At 41.3% G+C, this 22622-nt stretch overlaps 1 protein-coding gene and 1 non-coding gene across 3 annotated transcripts in view; both read left to right on the top strand.

Moving 5' to 3' along the window:
• The window catches only part of MYH10 (myosin heavy chain 10), a 121238-nt gene that overhangs the window by 1676 nt on the left and 96940 nt on the right, over positions 1 to 22622 (top strand). For both annotated transcript variants that reach the window (XM_068976678.1, XM_068976677.1), the window contains exons 2-3: positions 5064 to 5439; positions 18598 to 18754. In XM_068976678.1, coding sequence (XP_068832779.1) covers positions 5095 to 5439; positions 18598 to 18754 — 502 coding nt within the window. In that variant the 5' untranslated portion in view covers positions 5064 to 5094. The remainder of the gene's footprint in view (positions 1 to 5063; positions 5440 to 18597; positions 18755 to 22622) is intronic.
• On the top strand, positions 8753 to 8894 carry LOC138084922 (small nucleolar RNA SNORA79). Its single transcript, XR_011145320.1, has one exon. It is a non-coding gene; the product is annotated as a small nucleolar RNA SNORA79 (small nucleolar RNA).

Genomic DNA, 22622 nt, shown 5'->3' with positions numbered 1-22622 from the left:
GAAAAGTGGCCATTTTATGCATCTCCTTACTTCTGCATCTTAAATTCAGTTCCTCCCCGTCCTTATCTGGAGAAAGCATATGGTGTAATTGGGCGATATAGCACCAGCTTTTGCAGCAAAGAGATGTGACCCAAGAGCTTGCCTTTTCACTTGGGCCCCTTAGGGAAATCATTTCAAGGAAGACAGGCTGGATGGAAGGTGAGAGGGAGGAAATTTTCAAGGGCACGTTGTATGGTGAAAGACTGTAGTCTTCAGCGGTTTCTGTACCTTCTTGTCATGTAGGAAGAATAAAAATTCCTGATGTCGGTCTCCCTGCTTCAGAAACGTTTAACACAGTGTGAAGATATTCACAGAGGCGGCTTGGGCCATGAAGAGCGGTAGTGTCCTTTTGCACTTGATTTGCATTTCTGCTCATTTTTGGTTAAACATGATTTTGATGAGTGAACAGACTTTCAGGTCTCTGTAAGATGAGTGACCTCAGTGGTAGCTTTACACAAATTGTAGACGATTTTGTTTCAGTTTATCTGTCTCAGAGAGATGTGCTGCCATGGATCATTTATCCATCGTTTTTGTTTGGATTTTGGTATGCAAGATAGTCATAAAACTGTTTCCCTGTGCCTCTACCTACCATAGGCTCTGGGAGGCAGTTGAGAAGCTTAGTGGGTGGTGTTTCTTTGGGAGTGAAAGATGGCCTTGTGGACCAGGACCCCCAGGGGTGTGTGTGTGTTGAAAAATCAAGTGAAGGTTATGGGGCTTTGACTCTGGGGTGGGGGGCAGCTGATAAATGATTTAAGTATAATTAGGCAGTTACTTCAGAGGACACCAAGAACTTTCAGATTCTGTCTGTTATAAAGAGGTTCCTGTTTATTCCTTTTTTATGAAATGTAAAGCCTTTGCCAGATTGTGCTAGTGTGTTCATTGGCTGATCTTTCCTCATTTTTCTTTTTTCTCTTTTTGTCCACACCATGTGGCTTGTGGGATCTTAGTTCGCCAACCAAGGATCAAACCTGGGCCCCCAGCAGTGGAAGTGCAGAGTCCCAACCATTGGACTGCCAGGGAATTCCCTGAGCATGTACTCTTGAAACCATAATTGATCATTGATTGACAGGCAGTATGTAGTGTATACTACATGTCAAAGTTTTCCCCTCCTCACCTTCCATCCTTGTAGCACGTGTTCTGGAGCTGAACTCTGGGTTTCCTCCCAGCTCTGTTCTTTGTTAGCTCTGTGACTTTGGGCCAGTTTTTGGCTTTCTCTGAACCTTGGGTTCCTCACCTGTAAAATGGAGATAGTAAAAGAACCTGCCTGGTGAGCCTGTTGTGAGGATTAAGAGTTGATATATATACACTTAAACCACTTAAGAATACCACCTGGCCATTATTAGTGGTATATAACAACAGTATTTGCTGTTTTCAAAATTGTAATGTTACCCTTCCTACAAGGCAAAGCATTTGAAAGTGGTTTCCCTATTAAATACCGGTATTATCATGACAAGTTGCCAAATGTACAATGGAATGAGAAAAATACAACATATTTGGCAACCTCAAGTGAACAGTTAAAATGAACAAAACCTCTTCCCTGGCCTTAGGAACTCTACCATCTAAACAAGGATTTGAGCACCTACTGCCTGCTGAGACCTCTGGTAGAGACAAGAAGGGTGCCAGAAGAGCAGCACAAAATGTTAGGAGGAGGAGAAGGATTAAATTGCCAGGTTGACCTGAAAAGAACTTGTGAAAGGATGGCATTTGGGTCAGGATTTAAAGGAATGGTCAGTTTTTGGTGGTGGAGGAGAAGCCGAAGCTTACTCTGAGGGTCAGGACCGTTCATGTAATGGTTGATCAGTAGTTATATAAATGCCCTCCTGTGGACCAGGAAGTCAGCTCACCATATAGCAAGGACAAAACCATCCTTGCAGTGTGTAGTTAGTTATAGAAAACTCTGGAAAAGTAAAAGGTAAAAAGTTTGTAATCCCACTACCCAGTGAAGACCCAGTGACTATTTGTTTCCTTTAAAACAAAGACGTTTATATGTAATTTTTCCCCACAAAATTGGGAGCATATTATAATCACACTTTTGTGATCCCTTTTTTCTTATGTTAAATTACAGGTGTTTCCCCACCTAGCAATAGTACATACTAATAAATTTAAAATGTATTGATTTGATCAAATAATTTTGAAAGTCCATCAATTCTTAAAAAAAAAGACCTGCCCTAGAAATGACCTGTTGTTATTGTAATTTATAGTCACTTGCTAAATCTCAGCAGATAATTTACATGCCCATTGTAAAAGGAAAAATGCATGCATTTTTCTGAAGTATTATATCGGGTATACAGTTTATACCTAATATGGATAATAAGAGTAACTTGTTATCCTATTTTTGTTCTAGTTGGACATTTTCTCTAAGAGGCTGTTCTTCCTAAGGCAGAATGTGTCCTATAGTCTCTATCCAGATTTATCCAGAGTGATTCCCACTTCAGAGCCATCTTCTTCCTAGCAGTGGGTAGTGTATGGGTTGGGAAGACAGAAAATTAGTTACTAATCTTATTAGTGCAGTCTGGAGAGATGATGTGTTTTTGAAACCATGCTTCAGAATGTACATATATGTATGAATATTTTTTCTATTGCTTTCTCCCATGTGGATGCTTTTCAGTTAGAAAGCATATTAGTAAATCTGTTGGTAGAAGTTTTAATGTTATGTGTTTTGTGATTTTTGTTTTATCCAATTGTATACGCCTAAAACTGGTAAGCATATCCTCTAATTCAGTTAATGAATTAGTCTGAAACATTGGTTTTCAACCTTTTTTGCCTCCCCAACATATCTGGTGGTAGCAGTGGTTCACCATGGCAACCAGAGAACTGTGGAGTGATAGTTTTCAAAGTGTGCTCCCAGGACCAGCATTATCAGCAGCATCTGGGAATTTGTTAGAAATGCAAATGACCAAGGGTCTCCGCCCCAGACCTACCGAGAATAAGGCCTGGCAGTCTGTATTTTAATAAACCCTTCAGGTGTTGCTGGTGTAAGAGCCAAAGTTTGAGAGCCCTGCTCTGGGCCATGAGTGTCTGTAATCCTTTACATTGTAACAACCAGTTTCTGAAAAGTCTTAGCTATTTGATTCTAGTACATTCTTACTGGGCCTGAAAGGGCTAGTATTTGGTTTCCTCTATCAGTGTTTAATCTTTTAGGATAAAGATAGCGAGATCTCTTTAAGAATCTGAAGAAAGTTATGCGTGTTCTCTTCAGAAAAGCACAGGTCTACAAAAAGTTGTACAGTGTATGTAGACCCATTTCAGTACCTTCATGAAGCCTGAACTTTGTCTGTGCACTGAAGGTTAAGAACCTCTTGATGGGACTTCCCTGGTGGTCCAGTGGTTAGGACTCCACGCTTCCACTGCAGGGGGCCCAGGTTTGATCCCTAGTTGGGGAACTATGGTCCCAAATGTCATGTGGCATGGCCAAAAAAAAATAAGGAAAAAAAAATACCTCTTCACAGCCTTGGGTGATTTTGATTTCCCTTGTATCCTTCCATCTAAGAGGTAGGCAGGCAGGCAGGCAAGAGCTTACCAAGAATCCCCCTCATCTTGGGAAGAGGGAGAAGTTGGGAGAGTTGGATGGAGGAGCAAGAACAGCTGCTTCCTTGCCTTCTTTCATTGATCTGAGTGAGGTTTGTGATAACCTGGAATTTGGCTGGAAAACGACTTACTACTCTAAGTCATAAGGGAAGTGTTTAATGATGGTGTTGGATTCCAGAAAGACACTTGTCAGGCAGGAATGATGAGTCACACCAGAAAGGTGAGTGACGAATGTAAAATCCTGTCACTTGATCCGCAAAGTCAGTCCCACAAGCATGAGAGGAGAAGTAGCTTCAAGGACTGTGTGTTGGGCTTTGGCTGACAGCTACATGTGAGCCAGCAGTGAGCACTCCATAAACCACTGAGATACATTCATTGTAGAAGTCCCAGAAACATGCTTGCTCTCCCCACCAGGGCTGAGGCTGTGAACAGTTCCTCTCTCTTCTGCACCAGTCTGGAATATTCTATTTGCTTCCGGCCCCTCTAAAGGGGTGTAAACACATGGAGTCTGTTTCGAGGCGAGAGCCCAGAGTGGGGGAGTGAGTCCTGGTACAAGGCGGAATGCAGAAGAGGAGCTGGAGGGGAGCAGCTGCAGGCCTGGGAGTGGAGACCTGGACAGCCACCATCACATACTTGAAAGGCTGGGTGTGACACCAACTCACGCATTCACCCTCTGTGGCCTCATGTGATCACACTGAGATCACGTGGGCCATGGAGAAGCTGCAGGGGGCTGGCTTAGGGGAATCGTAAGAGTGTTGAGTCTGTTGTCTGAAGGGCATCTTCCCAGGTGGCACAGTGGTAAAGTATTTGCCTGCCAACACAGGAAACAAAGAGACACAGGTTCGATCCCTGGGTTGGGAAGATGCCCTGGAGTAGGAAATGGCAACCCACTCCAGTATTCTTGCCTGGAAAATTCCATGGACAGAGGAGCCTGGCGAGCTGCAGTCTATGGGGTCGCAAAGAGTGGACATGACTGAGTGCCTGTGCACACAAACACATAGGATGGGAGGAACGTTCTAGACCTGAGGTTTGCTCCGCTGGTAGTCACCCTGCATTTCTGTAGTGACATCCAGGTGGTTGCAGTCATTCCAGCACCACTCCCAGGGTCGTTTATCCTGAATTTCTGTTTTCGTTTTCTTAGTTTTCGTTTCCCTTCTTAACTCCCTGTTTAATTTGTGGCGGGGGTGAAATAGGAGATGAAGAGAAAAACAGAGTCCAACTGCAACTTTGCTGTTTCCTCCTACTTGTGTTTCAGCCCTCAGTGACTGAGGGTACATCTTGAGTGGTCCTCAGAGAACCGGTCATCATTTATGGTCACCCCTGGAATTCACCTTGGAAACCCAGTTATTGGGGCCCTGGAGGGGGCTACACCAGCTTCTTCACTCCAAGTTCATGCATTTTGTTTACCAGAGCTTTTGTTTTTAAGTTTCTTAGAAGAGTTGTGAACCACAGCTTATTTCTAAATATCTGACTTTGTTTTCCTCCTCTTCTCATAGAGGCGATTGCTCTTGGAGCTTCCTGTTTACAATGGCACAGAGAACTGGACTCGAAGATCCAGAGAGGTATCTCTTTGTGGACAGGGCAGTCATCTACAACCCTGCCACTCAGGCTGATTGGACGGCCAAAAAGCTAGTGTGGATCCCGTCGGAACGCCATGGTTTTGAGGCAGCTAGTATCAAAGAAGAACGGGGAGATGAAGTTATGGTGGAGTTGGCGGAGAATGGAAAGAAAGCAATGGTCAACAAAGATGATATTCAGAAGATGAACCCACCTAAGTTTTCCAAGGTGGAGGATATGGCGGAATTGACATGCTTGAACGAAGCTTCTGTTTTACATAATCTGAAAGATCGTTACTATTCAGGACTTATCTATGTAAGTATGCCCTCCAAATAATCATGTGAATTGGTGCCTGGAAATTCATGAAAATCATATATACTGCCCTAATCAATGTGGAATACTCTTTCTGTTTAACATGACTATTTGTACTAAAGATGGGAAGATTGCCCCAAGTCTTACTTTGCTTTAAATCTTCATTTTAAATAATCCAGTCTGGATTAAATACACTAACACGGATTTGAGACTTTTGTGTAGGGGTGCTCTGGAGCCTAATAAGATGGAGGAGAGCATGTGGCAGAAAGATCAGGGAACTTAATATGGTAATGAGAGTTGCATTCACAGTAGGATATACACTGGATTTCTAGTGTATATCCGGGGGTGTAAAGAAGCGGGGCTGCAAGCTTAGAGGTTTCAGTGAAGAGAGAGACCAAGGTCATTGGTTACAGGGAAGTGGGAAAGCTGAATGCTGAGATTTTTAAGAGGAAACAGTTCAGGGTCAGATTGAAGCTGGGGCTGTCCTGTGGTTAGTAGTTGCCACATGTCACAGTCACTGACAATGTTGCTGAGCATATGGAAGTTCCCGAAAATAATAAGGGGCAAGGTTGAGAAGAAATATGCAAGCCAGATACTGCAAGAACCTAGAAAGCCAAAATATGTTTGAAGGGATGGTAGACACAGGTGGTGGTATTGGTTTAAAGAGGGCAGGGTAATTAGCAACGTGGGTGGACTTAGGGATGATCGTACTAAATGAAGTCAGTCAGACGGAGAAAGACAAACACCATGTGATATCACTTATACGTGGAATCTAAAATATGACACAAACTTATCTACGGAACAGAAACAGACTCGCAGACCTAGAGAACAGACTTGTGTTTGCCATGGGGGAGAGGTGGAAGAGGGATGGTTTGGGAGTTTGAGATAGGTAGATGCAAGCTATCATATAGAGAATGGAAGAACAGCAAGTTCCTACTGAATAAATAGCCCAGGGAACTGTATTCAGGATCCTTTGATAAACCATAATGGAAAAGAATATGAAAAAGAATATGTGTAGGTACACACTTTCAAATTCTTTTACATACATGTATATGTGTATGTGAATCACTTTGCTGTACAGTAGAAATTAACACATTTTAAATCAACTATACTTCAGTAAAATAAATATAAAAGAATAAAGAAGGCATGGCAGATAGAAGGTAGATTTAGAAAGGAGAGACGTTGAGAGAAAGGTTTGATATTGTAATGGTCTGAATTTGGGAAACCACTTGAATTTTAGGCAGAGGTAGCATTTGTACTACTAATGTTCAGGCATAAGTCAGAACTTCAGCAACTCGGAGGTCATTTTCCCATAGAATTAGTTTATTTAGTGGATATGTACTGAGCACCTACTATGTTCTGTCCCGAATATTCATTGGAAGGACTGATGCTGAAGGCCCATTACTTTGGTCACCGATGTGAAGAGCTGACTCATTGGAAAAGACCCTGATACTGGGAAAGATTGAGAGCAGGAGGAAACGGGAGTGGCACAGGATGAGATGGTTGGATGACTCAATGGACATGAGTTTGAGCAAACTCCCGGAGATAGTAAAGGACAGGGAAGCCTGGCGTGCTGCAGTTCATGGAGTCATAAAAAGTCAGACACGGCTTAGTGACTGAACAACAGCTATGTTCCAGGTGCTGGGTAGAGTGCAGGGAACAGGCCAGGCCAATCCCTGCCTTCGTGATACTTCCTTATAAGGAAATGAAACAGAGGACTATGGGGATGGCTTTCCCCCGTGAGTATGGGAAGGATTCTGAGAAGGTAGCATTTGAGCTGGAATCTGGCTGGTAGGAAGGAGTTTGCCATGGGAGCATCTGAGGAGTAGTTCGTTCATGACTTTTGCCAGAAGGGTTGAATCAGTCCTGATGGTCTCTTTTATTTTATTTTTTCTCTGTGAATTAGGATGCAGTGTAAGAGAGTAAGAGGCACCAGGGTTGGGTAGGTGACTTGAGGAGAATGGGGATGCCTTGCAAAAGGGAGGAAGCAAAGGATAAGAAAACAGTTGGAGAGCAGCGTTGGGAATCCAGCGGAGACTGAGCAGCAGAGTATATTTTTGCCTGGAGCGAGGGAGGGAGAAAGCTGCGATAGGCAGGGACTGTGGGCAGATCATAATGTTGAGATCAGAGCAGTGGATCCATTTTGGATGATCCCCTGTGCAGTGAATTGTGACAGGCTGGAAAAGCAGGGACACAGCCAAAAAGGTGTGGAGCACTGCCCTGAGAACAGGAGTCTGTCTTCTCCTTGCCTCCCCCTGGCCCCTGTGGGTGACTACACTAAGGACAGAGGAGGGAAATAGAGGGGTAGGAGGCTGTGGGTAAAAGTGAAGGATGAAGGGAAAAGCAGTTTAGTTTGCTGTAGCTATTCCTCATGACAACTCTAAGACTTTGCAAGTATCTTTTATTGAGTTTGACTTATTTCCAGCTTAATTCAGGGTCAGCATAAGTAAATTATCTTGAATTTCTTCTCAAAGCGTGGCCGCATGGTCTTTAGAAAAGGAGAATCTGAGTTTTTTAAGAAGTTCTAGGGTCCCAAGAGAGGTGAGGGTTTGGGAGGATCATACCTTCAGTTAGTGGAATGGAGAAAAGTTTCCTACAGAAGATTCAGATTGGAGCACTTGACTCTAAAGAAACCTGCTAAGGAATGGGACTGTGGGTGGCCATGATTGCTAAGCATTGAATGAAAGGTGTGTTGGGCTTTGAAATTTACCAGGCAGTTGAAATTGATCAGTTGAGGTACCATGAGAGCAGACGCTGTAATAGCTTGGCTGGGACCTTTGGGATATATTTCTATAGATAAGATACAATGTAAGTTACTTAGGTTTGGTTATATGTTACTTCCTTATATCTTTAATCTCCCCAACATCCAGCCAGCTCTCTGGTCATTAATTTTCATTTTCTTTCTTACCTAATAAAATCATTTTAAAACTGCAAATGTCATCTCTACTGACTTTTTAGCTTTGTTTGTTGTTGTTGTTCAGTGGCCAAGTTGTGTCCAACTCTTTTGCAACCCTGTGGACACATGCCCTTCACAGATTTTGATGTGTAGTACTTTTATTGTTCAGTTCTAAATATTTTCTAACATCTTTCTTCTTCAACTTGTGAACCTTTTGAAAGTGTACTTAAAAGTGTACCTAAACGTTGGTTTTTAAGTTATCTTTGTTACTGATTTTTAAGTTAATTTCCTTTTAGTCAAAGAATATAGTCCACATAGTATTTATCATTCCTTGCTTTTGTTGAGACTTGCTGCTTGTAGCACACTGTCAGTTACATTTATGAGTGTTCTGTATGTTTGTAAAGAACGTATATTCTCTTTTGATGGCTGTTCTGCTCACTGCGTGGAGCCTTAAGTAGTGGGATTTTAGGCCATCATATATCTACACTGACTTGTTTTCATTCAGGGCACCATGGGTTAGCTGTCTGTCACTGCCTTTTGATTTTTGCAGACTCAAACAATTGGAAAAAAAAGAATGTGTATTCTGTTACTGTTGGGTGTGGAGTTCTATATGTGGCCATTAGACTAAGCTTTTTAACTTTGTAAACTTCACTAATTTTTTTTCTTCTTTGTCTATGTATTATTGAGAAGTATCTTAAAAACTTGCAGTGTGTTTGATCAAACTTACGTATGTATTCCTTAAAAATATAGTTTAGTTTTGCCTGTTGTTGAATTTTTATATGAATGTCTTAATATATTCCTTTTTGTGTCCGTTTTTTTTTTCTTTTGCTCAGCATTATATTTTTCAGATTCACTCATGTTACTTTGTGTTAATGTAACTCAGTAGTTCTCAAAGGGTGCTTTATAGACTCCTAGGGGCTGCTTTAAAACCCTTCCATGACATCCTTGAGGTCAAAACTATTTTCATGATTATCAGAGACTTTATTTGCCCCTTCACTGTTGACACTGATACTGATGGTGCAAAAGCCATAGTGAGGAAAACTGCTGACACCTTATCATGGAGGAGGCAGTAACCCCATACTGTCCTGGTGGTTGTGCTGATCTAGTTTTGTTCAAGAACGTCCTTGATAAAGCAGGAGAAATGATGGGTTTTATTAAATCTCCGCTCTTGGGAACATGTCTTTTAGTATTCTTTGTGTTTAAATGATAAGTATGCATAAAACACTTCTGCATATTGAACTAGGATGGTTGCTTTGAAGAAAAGCATGTATGTACAGCTATATGAGTTACAAGCTAAACTTGCCATTTTTTAAAAATAGAATGCCATTTTTATTTGATAGAATGACTGGTAGATAAGCTATGGTTAATTGACACCAGGGTACTTGGCCAGACATTTTCTTGAAAATGAACAGGGACTTCCTATGTGGTCCAGTGGTTAAGACTGCACCTCAAGTTCAGGGGATGTGGGTTCCAACCCTGGTTGGGAAGCTAAGGTCCCACACACTGTGCATGGTGGGGTGAAAAGAAAATGAACAAAGTGAGCCTGACACTGCAAAGAAAACAATTGAATATATTTGTCAATAATGATAAAATTTGATTTTCCACATGAAAATTAAAAGTTGCATCTGCCACTGAACTTAATACCTTGTCAATACATAAAACCTTTCTGATGAGGTAGATGGCAATATTAATGAATGTGGTTTTTTTTTTAATAATGTCATATAGTGTGAGATGTTATCATTTGGAAGACTTGTATAATTCATTGAGCCAGAGTTTTCCAAATGATGTGTACATGATGTTACAAAATCATGCCTGGATAAAAGATTCATTCAGCATAGAAGTTGAGTCAGTGACTTCGATGTGACAGGATATGGAAGGTTCACTAACAGGGTGTCACATGTTACATTGCATCTCATTTTTGAGAAATTCTCACTTGTCCAGTTTTGGTGTAGTATCAAAGAGAAATACCTATAACTTCATGAAAAGACTGCTAAACTACTCCTCCCTTTTCAAATTAAATATCAGTGTAAGACTAATTTCATGTATTTCAGTCAAAACATCACAGATAGATTGAACGCTGAAATGGAATGTTGAATGTTTTCTATTAAGAAAATTGAGTGTTTTCTATTAAGCCAGACAACAAAAGATTTGCAAATAAAAGACAGTGCCACTTTTATTTTGTTTTAGAAAACAAAAGGTTTTTTTCCTAAAAATATTATTTTTATTTTTAAACAAATATACATTAAAAAACCTAGTTTATTAATATTTATATATTTATATAAAAATATATAATACAGAAGATTTGGGGGATCTTTAACAGTTTCTAAGAGTAGTCAAATGCCCTGAACTATAAAAGTATTTTGTTCATTTTTGTGGAATGTAATGTTCCAGTGTAAGATTTTTGTCCCAATTTATTTATCCCCTCAACTGATTTTGAGCATTCCCCCCCGTCTCCCGCCCAGTTTAGGTCTATTGCAAATAGTGCTTCAGTGAACAGCCTTGGTCATGTCCTGGTGCATATAAGCATGGCTTTCTATAAGGTGTATAACCAGGAGTGGAATTTCTGGGTGACACAGGACATGCATATCCTTAACTCATATCTTGAGCGTTTCTAGATAATACCTGAGATAGATTCCATTAGGAAACACACGGCCCTCTAAATAGGTATTCGGCACATTTTATAAGGGGAGGATTTACAAACACGTGAATAGAGTTGAGAAAACAGATGCAGAAATGTTGCAGTATCCTGTCGCTAGTGATGGGTGAGAGCCCTGGACCAACTTTGATCTTTAAAGAAACAAAGAGCTGGTACCTTGATCAGGAGAGGATGCTTTGTGGAGAGGGCTTCCTGGTGGAAACTGGCCGCCTTCAGAGGGAACCTGACGCATTGGCCTGGGGGATAAACATCCTGGCTTCATTCTGTCCCCATTCTCAGTCTCCTGCTCCCTGACTCAGAGGAAAGGGAATTTGATGATATATTTCTTAAGAGTCAGTCTCAGTTCTATTTGGAAGTGAATTTAGTGTATGGTACAAGGTATGGGCAAGGTTAATTTTTTTCCCCCACATGTCTATTCAATTAGTCCAGTGACATTTATTGAAACACAACCCTCTCTCCACTGTGCTGAAGTGTCACCTTTATCATAAATCAGGTGCTCACAAATGTGTGCTTGACTTCCTGTTGTTTCATGGGTCTGTTATGGCCATCTTTGGGCTAATGTCACATTATCTTGATTATTACAGCTTTATACTATGTCTTGGGGGCTTTGCAGATGGTGCTAGTGGTAAAAACCCACCAGCCAATGCACGAGATGTAAGAGATGTGTGTTCGATCCCTAGGTGGGGAAGATCCCCTGGAGGAGGGCATGGCAGCCCACTCCGATACACTTGCCTGTAGAATCCCATGGACAGAGGAGCCTGGCGGGCTACAGTGCATAGGGTCGCAAAGAGTCAGACAACGACTGAAGCGACTTTGCACACACACAATGTGTCTTGGTATCCAGTATGGTAAATCCTCACTTTTGTTCTTTGAGATTGTTTTGGTTGTTAGGTCCTTTGCATTTCAGTATAATTTTAGAACCGTCTTGTCAGTTTTTCATACACACAAAACCTGATTAGAATTTTGATTGGATTTTTGCTGATTTTGTAGATCAGCTTAGAGGAGAAATGAGATCTCTACAGCATCTGTTCCTCTGGTTCTTTTTTTATTAGTTCTTAATCTTTCGTAATATGTTTTAGGTTTGGTACATCCTTTATTGGATTTATTTTTAGGTATTTAATTTTTTATGCTATTTAAGTGGTGTTTTACATGTTTTTAAATTGTTACCATGAAGTAGTAATACAGTTGCCATGTTTTTACAATTAACTTTTATATATTGACTTTATATTCACCAACCTTACTAAGTTTATTTATTGATTGTAATAGTTTTGTTGAAGATTCTTATGGATATTGAATACACTCATGTTGTCTGCAAATGACAGTTTTATTTTTTCCTTTCTAATTCTTATACGTTGCTTTATTGCATTGTCTAAGAAGTTCAGTAAATGTTTGCTGAATAGTAGTGGTTATTGAAGGCATCTTTGTATCAGAAACTTTTCAACATTTCACTGCTAAGAATGATTTGTTTTGTTTTGAATATTCTTTTATCAGATTGAGGGAAGTTTCCTTCTATTGCTAGTTTTTATTCTGCATGGATAAGTTTTTTTAAATACTGTGTACATACCCAGTCCTGTCCAACTCTTTGTAACCCTATGGACTATATAGTCCGCTGGGCTCCTCTGTCCATGGAATTTTCCAGGCAAGAATCCTGGAGTGGATTGCCATTTTCTATGCCATTTAAAATACTGACTGGGTGTTAATTTATCAAATGTTTTCCCAGCTTCTGATCAGACAATAGTGTGATTTTTCTGGTTATTTGGTTATCATGGTGAATCGTATACTGTATTTTTTAGTGGTAGACTAACCTGGCAAGGACCAATATTCTTTATATATATTACTGGATTCCTAGATTTTATTTGCTAATATTTTGTGTAGAATTTTTGTATCTATATTCAGAAAGGAGATTGATTGAAAATTTTCCTTTCTTAAAATGTCCTTGTCATGTTTTGCTGTCAAAATTATGCTGGCTTTTTAAAACGAATCTGGGAATATTTTATCTTTGTATTTTCTCTGGAAGAGTTTGAATAGTATTGATGTTATTTCATTTAAAAATAATGATATAGTTTCCTTTGTGGGGAAGTTTTTCTTTCATAGTTCTTGAATTTTTCAGATTAAAGACTTTGGGTAACAGTTTTGATAATTGAGTTTTTCTAGGAATTTGTGTATTTCATCTAAATTTTGAAATTAATTTGCCTGATGTTGTTCCTAATAACCCTCTTGTCTCCTGTAGGATTTGCTGTGATATTCTCTTGCATTCCCAATACTGACCATCTGTTCTACCCTTTTAAAAATGAGTCTCACCAGAGGCTTATCAATTTTACTAATTTCAATCATGTCTTTTGATTACTTGAGCCTGTGATTGTCTATGATACAAGATACAAGGGCAATAAAAGTAGACTCATAGGAGACCCACATATTATTCTGGATTTTAGTTACAACCATCACCTTTGTGCCAGTTACTGTATATGAGAGGTTGTGGAGGTAATCTGAGGCTCTGGGTGACCTCACACTCTGGGCAGGCAGTTAGATCAAGGGGAACGAGTGTGCATGTAGGTTGCTCAGGGGTTTACCTTCCTCCCTCCTGGGCTTTGGGCTGGTCTATTTCTGGTACCCTCTAACCTCTCAAGGGACACCAGTTAGGGTCCCAGCTGAAAGCCTGGGATGTTTACTGTCCTCCTGGGTGGTTTTTTTTTTTTTTTTTTTTTTGTAAAGAAACAAGGTCTGTCGTGCTGTAGAGTTTCCCATAGTCTGGATTCTGTTGTTTGCATTCCCATGGTGCCTCCTGTAAACTGGATGCAGAGGCTTGATCACATTCGGATTCCAGAGGCACAGGATGCCGGCTGTCTCACTTCACGATGCTGAGATGGATCAGTGAATCAGTTTGGGCTTTGTCGGCCTGATTCCTGTTTTAGGAGTGTCTGCCCTTTCTGAAGGGTTTTAGTGCCTGTGATGGGCACTGTCCTGGTCCATCATTTCATTAGGAAGCCAAACGGTGATAATTTAATGTCATTCCTTCTATGTTTATTGGCTTGATGAATTCTTTACTCATTCACTGTGTATTACCTGCCCCTCTCCCCCCCACACACAGTTTTCTTCAAGTTTATTTTTTATTATTATTCTTTTTACAGAATTTTGGTTGTTTTCCCCCCAATAATGATTAATATTGTAGTAATCCTTTCTGTGCTCTTCATATTCATCTTTAATTTATTCAATCTAACTTTCATATTTGTTAATTATTTTTATCTCTGTACCTCCTTTTTCTTTTATTATCCACCTTTGTTGTGTCTTTTAAGAGTCTACATCATACTCCATTCTGTTGTAGCCATAAATCTATTTCTTCAAGTTTTTCTTTCAGCTTATTTTGTAGAGAATGTCCAGAGGTCATTTCTCTCTCCGAATATTCTGGATGATGAACTTTCCCTCATTATGTAGGGTTGTTGTTGTTTTTTAAATTGTGTTGTGTCGTAAGTTGATAAGTTTTCTGACCCCATGGGCTGTAGCCCTCCAGGATCCTCTGTCCATGGGATTTCCCAGGCAAGAGTACTGGAGTGGGTTGCCATTTCCTTCTCTAGGTGATCTTCCTGACCCAGGGATTGAAGCTGAGTCTCCACATTGGCAGGCGGTTTCTTTTCCACTAAGCCGCATGTGAATTTCATCCAGGTGTGGCGTTTGCAGATGGTGTGAGTGAATTGTTCTTTCTTCTCTCCCCTTCCTCTCGGGTGGATGTCGGATTTCTTCCGAGGGCTGTGGCTGGGGTGGAGGTTTGTGAGATGCTCCCAGTTCAGTGCCCTGTCTCTTAACAGGAGACTGTCTGTCTGCTCCGTTGCACTGGCATCTCTACCTTTCTTAGTTCTCCGGTTCTCTAGACCTTCAAAGCTTCAAAGTAATAATGTATATGCATATCCCTGCTTTCTTAAACTGAGGCCCAGCCCTAAAGGACGAGTAACATTTTCCAATACTGGATAGAAGGTGGATGTTCTAAGCAGAGTGATCAGCATATAGAGACGCCTGGAGGCATGAAAGCAGCATCAGTTCAGTTCAGTCACTCAGTCATGTCCAACTCTTTGCGACCCCATGGACTGCAACACGGCAGGCTTCTGTCCATCACCAACTCAGCAGCATACGGTGCTGAAAAATTAATAAATCTCTTATGTGTGCTAGTATTTTTGTATGTCTCTTTTTGGTTTGTTGTTCAGTCAGTAAGTCCTGTCCGATTCTCTGCGACCCCGAGGACTGCAGCACACCAAGCTTCCCTGTCCTTTACTATTTCCTGGAGTTTGCTCAGATTTGTGTCCATTGAGTCAGTGATGCTATCTAACCATCTCATCTTCTGCCACCCCCTTCACCTTAATAACTGTTACTTGCTGTCCTAAAGCCTGTACAAGCTTCTTCAAGCGTTTGCAGTTTTTCAAAATGTTCTCATGACTTTAGGATTTCAGTGTTTCTGACTATTCAGTAGGCATTCATTCTCCTGGGCTCCCCTATTGTAATGAATCTCCTTTTAACATGCCACAGTGTTAATATGTTGAAGAGGGATTCATTATCTTTCCCCACAAGTCAAATGATTTTTCCTATTCACCCATAACTTTTCCATTCTCTGAAGCTTGGTGACCTTGGAGTCAACTTTAACACACGCCTTGAATGGATTTCTGTAGTCAGAGTTCTGAGTGCTGTTGAGTTTTTAGTCTTTCATCATGACTCAGTTCTGCTCTTTTTTAAAAAAATTAATTTATTTATTTTTGACCATGCCATGTGGCATGTGGGATCTTAGTTCCTCAACCAGGGATCGAACCTGTGCTCCCTGCGTTGGGAGTGCTGAGTCTTAATCACTGGCCACCAGGGAAGTGTCCCGCTGCTGCATTTTTGTCTTGCTTTTCTCTCCTGCAGGCCTGTTACTGTGCCTGGAGACACCTCCACCCTCTGCTTCCCACCTCTTGCCTCTTCAGGCTCTCTTCCATGTGGCTGCCAGATTTATACTGTGTGAGGAATGCCTCTTCCCTTCCATCACTCTTCTCCCCTGAGCCCCGGATACCTAATCACCTGGGGAGGACAGAATCTCAGTGCTGCTATTTGCCTGTCTAGGCTCTTCCCTGTCACCTTCCACAGAGCAGACCATTGTCAGCTGCACTGCCCTTCACTCTGCCCCGGATGTACCCTCCCAGGCTGTAAGTTCTTACTGTTTTAATAGGAATTCCTTTATCCTTTGTTTTGACCTGTTTGTCTTTAAAAAGAACATCAGCGACCCTCTGGGCCTGGAATTTGCACCTGGTTTTACTGTTTCTGACGAAGTGGCCATAGGCTTGTTGTTTGTTCTGCTTCAGAGTTTTCTCTACTGCAAAGACCTGTGCATCTTTTTCTTTTTGTATCATTCTCTTTTTAATACCTTATGTTGTGTCTTATTTAATGTATCTTTTTTGTGTTCATCCCTAGTGTGCTTAAAGGTGCTTAACATCTTGTGTGTGTATTCAAACAGTAATGAAGCCTACTTTGAACTTGAGGTCTCCAGAGAGATGATTTTAACATCCCCATCGCTCTTCTTCCATGTAACTTGGGGAAGACCAAGTGCAGTGATCAGTAATGCAGGAGCCCAGCATTTGAGCTAATTTTGGGATAGAAGTTTAGCTCTTTAAGCACCTCAGTTTATTATCTTCACTTAAACCTCTGTCACTGCTCCTTTTTGGCAAGCATAGAATACTGATGATTATTCCATCTTGTTTTTTGATGACTTCATCATATTTGTGAGACTTACTCATCTGTAATCCTAGTTCTCAGAAAAGCCTCTACCACATGGTAACACACAGGCTGGAATGATTTCTGATTACAGATGTCATTGTTAGGATCTGTTAGCATACTGTACATGCTATGGAGTGTTAAACTGAATTTGCACATTTTAAATTCCTTTGAGTTCTTGTTGTTCTCATTTTGGGCTAGTATGCAATTATTTGCCTCTTACAAATGAAAGTACAATGTAACTTCATGATAGAGATATCATCTCATTTTTGAATAAAAAAGTAGATGTTTATATATTACAGTTCATTGAGATGTAGTTCTGATTTGTCAAATTTACTGTGTGTAAATGAAACTCAATAAAAAAATTTTAATGTTAAGATTGCCTCTTAGTTTTCTCGCCCTTAATAAAATCTGTTTTTAATCATCTCTTGTTTCCTTTTTGTCCTATGGGTGGCAGAGAGAGGCTGGGCTAGTCAGACTAGAGACCTGTTGTTGGTAGAAGGTCGGTGGAAGGTGTCAGGGTACTGGGTGCAAGGCTGAGAGCCAGCCCCGCATCTCAGAGTGTGATGCTGGGCGTGAGAAAGCCAGCGGCTGCAGACCCAGCGGTCAGCTAGGGAGGGGCAGGTAATTACTGTGGCCTCGGGCAAACAGGGAGGGTGTCCATCTGGTCAGTTTAGAAGTCAGGCCAAATCGGTGAGCTCAGGCAGGGCCCTTGCTTGCCTTTGTTTTAGTCCCAAGCACTAATCTAGGTAGGAAGTGCATTCCATCTTCTGTTGGGAGGGAAGCAAAGATAAAGAACAGCTAGAGAGGTGGTTCTGATCACTTCAACTCCCCCCCCCCCCCGCCAGCAGCCTTTTCTTTGAGCACCATTAACTGCTGCATTCAGAGCAGCATGGTCTGGACAGTGCCCCCTGGTGGCCACTGTCAAGGGTTTCAGCCTTTCTAAACAGCCGATGGTTAGAAGCCCCTCCGTGCTTCATGAGGGGACGAGCATCATCGGTCTTCAGCCTTTTCTAGGGTCCTCTCACCTTTAGACTTAGAATCACCCAAAATAAAGGGTCTGGTTTCCAGTGCAGCTGAGGTGCGTTCAGCCCCGCCAGGACCAGAGAGTCTGGCAGCAGTCCTAACCACTCTTATTTTTCCATTATTCCCAGAGTCAGTTCTCAGAAATCACTCTGTGTGAATTAAAAAAAAATTAAAGGCAAAAATGCTCCTACTGTTAATTCTGAGTAATGATTACCCTACTGATGAGGAGGGTTTTTATCTTCTTAGACTTGTGACTCTTAAAAATTATTGAGGACCTCCAAAGAGCTGTTTATGTGGATTATTTTTAATGATATTTACTGTTTAGAAATTAAATATTTTAAATGTTTATTACCTCATTTAAAATTAAACCTGTAACAAGTTGACATAAATTATTTTTATGAAAAAAATCTATATTTTCCAAAAAATATCATTGATATTATACCCAAATTTGACCATGAGTATTTCCTTAAAGATGAATTGCAGTGTGGAACCTGAAACCACCGTGATGGACTTTTCATACCTTGTACACTTTGGAGAGAATGAATTTGAAAAAGCAAATGACATGCAGTTTGAATAATGACCCTGTAAAGTGATGAAGCATTTATTATTATTTCCATTTGACAGATGAGGGAATTGAATCGAAGGAAGTACCATTTAGCAATCACATCTGTGGGAGAACTGCTTGTGGTTTGGAATTGCCTGTTACGGGCTAGATTTAATTTCAGGGATAGATTAATTATGCAAATGATAAAGATCCCCTGTTCACATTACTGTGTGGTTTGTCTCCTGATTGGACCCCACCTGATACATGGGGTTACAGTCTTTAACACTATCTTATTTTTATCTGTTCTAGACCTATTCTGGACTCTTCTGTGTAGTCATAAATCCTTACAAGAACCTTCCAATTTACTCTGAGAATATTATTGAAATGTACAGAGGGAAGAAGCGTCATGAGATGCCTCCACACATCTACGCTATATCAGAATCTGCTTACAGATGCATGCTTCAAGGTAACTGGAAATGATGTTTACAATGCTGAATACTCAGAATTTCTTAAATGTGACCTGAGTTTTTGTTTTTGTTTTTTTAATGTCTCAGCCTTGTCTTTTTTTTTTTTTTAATTATTTTTTGTCTGTGCTGGGTCTTCATGGCTGCACAGGCTTCTCTCTAGTTGTGGCGGGTGGGGGCTACTCTGCGTTGCAGTGCGTGGGCTGCTTTTTGCAGTGGCTCCTCTTGTTGCAGAGCATAGGCTCCAGGTTTGCGGGCTTCAGGAGCACTCAGGCTCAGTAGTTGCAGTTCCCGAGCTCTAGAGTACAGGCTTAGTAGTTGTGGTACGCAGTCTTAGTTGCTCGGCACGTGGGATCTTCCAGACCAGGGATCGAGCCCAGATCTCCTGCATTGGTAGATGGAAGCCCTGTCTCCATCTTCTCTACAGAGGGCTTTAAGATTTGTTTTTTTTTCTTTTAAAGATTAAAAGAAAAGTAATAGATGTTTATTGTAGAAAAATTGTGAATTCTTAAGGTTAGACTGGGTAATACGGCTGTTTTCTATAAGCAGCCGGTAAGTATGCTTGTTGCTTCATAAATACATCATGTTAGTTTTTATGTTTAAAAGCATCTAGTTTTCATATATTTTTGAACTTGACCATAAGCCAATATAATCAAAACTCTACGGCTCTCAAGAGCCAAGAAAGAAGTGATAGTTTTGAAAAAGTTGACCAGAGCTGAAGAAAGACTTGAGTCTTGAGACTGAGAGGGTTCACTAAGTCCCAGGCAGGGATCCTGAAAGGAGACCCGTGCTGGGTCTCACGTAGCACAGTGTGGACAGGGCACAGTCACGTGATCCCTATGGAGTCAATGGGCTCAGACTTCTCACTTGCAGTCCTATGTGTTAGAAGCTGAACCCAGCAATTCTGAGGCCTGTGCCTGGTACATAACCATGCGAGGTGCCCAAAGACTGCTGATACCCCAGGCTTCCTGGGGTGTCACCCCTCCTCCTTGGACCCTGACGCCCCCTCATGGCCATCCACCCCAGCAAGCTTCCGTTCAGCAGCAGCCCTCACGGCCACCAACCTGTTGACCTAGACACGCCTAAAGGCAAGCTCTGCTGTAACAGTAGTTGCAGGAGCCACCGTGAATATCCAAGATCTGAGAGTCTGCTGTCTCCCTGGAGTCTTAGAATGAAGCCCACATCTCCTTGGTCCTCAGTTTCCCAGCCGCAACTTTGTTTCCGTACAGCTCTCTCTTCATTTTGCCTTACTCCCACTGTGTGATGGGCACTCCCCCTCCTCCCTGCCTACTCAGTGTCTGCCTCGTGTCTCCGGGCTTTGACTGAAACCTGGCTTTACCCTGCAGTGGCTGCTGCCCTCAGACCCTGTGCACTGGGAGGCAAGGGCACTGTCTTTACTCCCAGGGCGTCTGCTGGGCCGTTCGTTAACTACTCTTCACCCCTTGAAAACGCTGCCCCTCCTCTGCCTGCCCTCATCGCTGTAGCATCTTTCTTCTGGGGCCCCCTCCTCCCTCCTCCTTGCCTCATTATTTGGTTGGTCTGACCCCCAACATGTCATTTCTTCTCTGCCTCAAGGCCTGACATAACCCTGTGGTACTTCTTAGTTTCTCGTTAACAGCCACCTCTTTGGTCTCGCAGATCCTTAATCATCTTCTCTTCTCACTTATGCTGCTGACACCCTAGACTTTGCCACCTTCTGAAATGATCTTATTTTTCAAATAGTATTTCAGAAATTCTATTGCAAAATCCTTCTGTCTTGGCAGCTCAGTCAGCAAGTCTCCTGACCGTGTTCTTTGACTGTTTAGATCTCGGGGTCCATGTGTTGTTCTGCTTTTCCCCTGTGTATTATCAGTACTGCCTTAACTTTCTTCCTCACATAGTTTGGATTTCATAGTATCATTTCAGCCATCTTTGTCAGTATGCTACACCCTGTCTCTTTGCTCTTTTGTTATACTTTTTTTTTTAAATATTTATTTATTTGGCTGCACGAGGTCTTAGTTGGGCACATGGGATCTTTCAGTTGTGGCATGTGGGTCCAGTTCCTCGACCAGGGAACCCAGGTGCCCTGCATTGGGAGCACGGAGTCTTAGCCCCTGGACCACCAGGGAAGTTAATACTTGGTTGGCAGAATTCTCACCCCAGATCAATCAAGTTGTTTGTCTTTTTTTAATGGTCTTACTTGGGTTGCTGATGCCTCTGGAGTTCTCTTCATACAGTTGAATCAGTACTCCTGTAATTGTGTGACCACGAGCCCAGATTCCACACAGAACACTCTCGTTAATCCTTCCTTGATTGTCTATTAAGGTTATAATCTCATTCTCCCTAATGTCTGCCTCAGGCCTCTGCCCCCTGCAGCTTTGTGGGTCCCTGCTTTCCTCCCCAGCTGACAGCTGCTTCCCCTGTTCCATGAGAAGTTAGAAGCCACTAGAGTGGTAGTGCCCCAGTCTCCTGAGCCACATTTACAGACCATCCTCTCTTGTACCCACTCCTGTCTGAGGCCAGTCTTCCCACCTCCTTCACCTCTGATGCCTGTCACATCTCTCCCAGGATCCTTCTCAGGAAGCTCACAGTGTCCATTGTCTTCTGCCTGTCTTTGTATGGGCTCTTAATGTTAGCATTAAACATGCTGAAATTTTCTCCGTTACTTTAGAAAGTTCTCTCTTCCATCCTCTCCTTCCCTTCACAGCCAGATGTCTTGGAAGCATCTGCCAGTCGTTGGGTAGGAACTTGTGAAAATGCTTGCTCCTGTGCTCTCAGGGAAACACAAAACAGGGTCTCAGCTGAGAGTGAGGAGGGAGCAGAGATTGGAGATTTAAGTGAGAAACACTGTGATGTAATCCTCTAGGAGAGTCAGGCAATACTTACATATGCATCATTGATGTTGGGTCACTGTTGGAAATACAAAGGAAATGTGGCCCATAATTAGAGGGGGAGCTTTAATGTGCATCTCTTAGAATTTGAGATAAGTAGGGGGGAAAAGAACATAAAGAATGTGATCAACACAATTTAGCAAGCTTGAATTGAAAACTACGTACAGGACTACTGCGCATCAACCAGAAAGAGGGTTTACAACCTCAGCTTGTAATGTTGATGCTAAATCACCATTAAAAATCTCAGATCTGGCCACATTCTCCAACCACAGTGCAGTAAGACAAGGTATTTACAAATTCCCACCTGTTTGGTACGAGTGCTGCTTAATGACTTCTTACTGTTTCTGTGACTAACCGTTCATCCATATGACTTTTTGGTAAAAGAGGAAATCAAAACTGCTTATACAGATTCTTTAGACGTTAATCACAACAAAATATCATGTGTAAAAAACTGATGGCTTATGGCAAAAACCGCTTTAAGAAATAATTCATAGTTATAAATATTTTATTAGTAAACAAAAATTTATACACAAACCTTTTACTCACAAAGTAGATAAAAGGCAACTTTATGATAATTTACTGAGCTTTTCATCTTATGAGGTTTTCTGTGTTTCATTTCACACACATTAAAAAAAAAAGTCCTTTAAAAATACAGCCTGGATGTTAACTTAAGATGTAACTGTGGTGATCATTTCACAGTATATACAAATATTGAATCATTGTGTTGTACACCTGAAACTAATATAATGTTATGTATCAGTTATACCTCAATTTAAACAAAACAGTACAGCATGAAATGAACCTAAATAAGAAGAAAAACATAAAATTAAGTAAAACTTGAACTGGTTCCATGAAAAGACCATAAAACAGACAAGTGTTTGGCAAGTGTGACTAAGAGGAGAGAATCACCAGAAAGGATAAAGGTTTTATAACACTATAAACAGAGACAAAAATGCCTTGAAATAAGGTGGAAAACTTTGAACAGTGCCAGTGGGAGAAA

This window comes from Capricornis sumatraensis, chromosome 8 (genome assembly GCF_032405125.1).
Source record: "Capricornis sumatraensis isolate serow.1 chromosome 8, serow.2, whole genome shotgun sequence".
Lineage (NCBI taxonomy): Eukaryota > Metazoa > Chordata > Mammalia > Artiodactyla > Bovidae > Capricornis > Capricornis sumatraensis.
The sequence above is the reverse complement of the archived record's forward strand: the minus strand, read 5'-3'. Positions and strand labels throughout refer to the sequence as shown.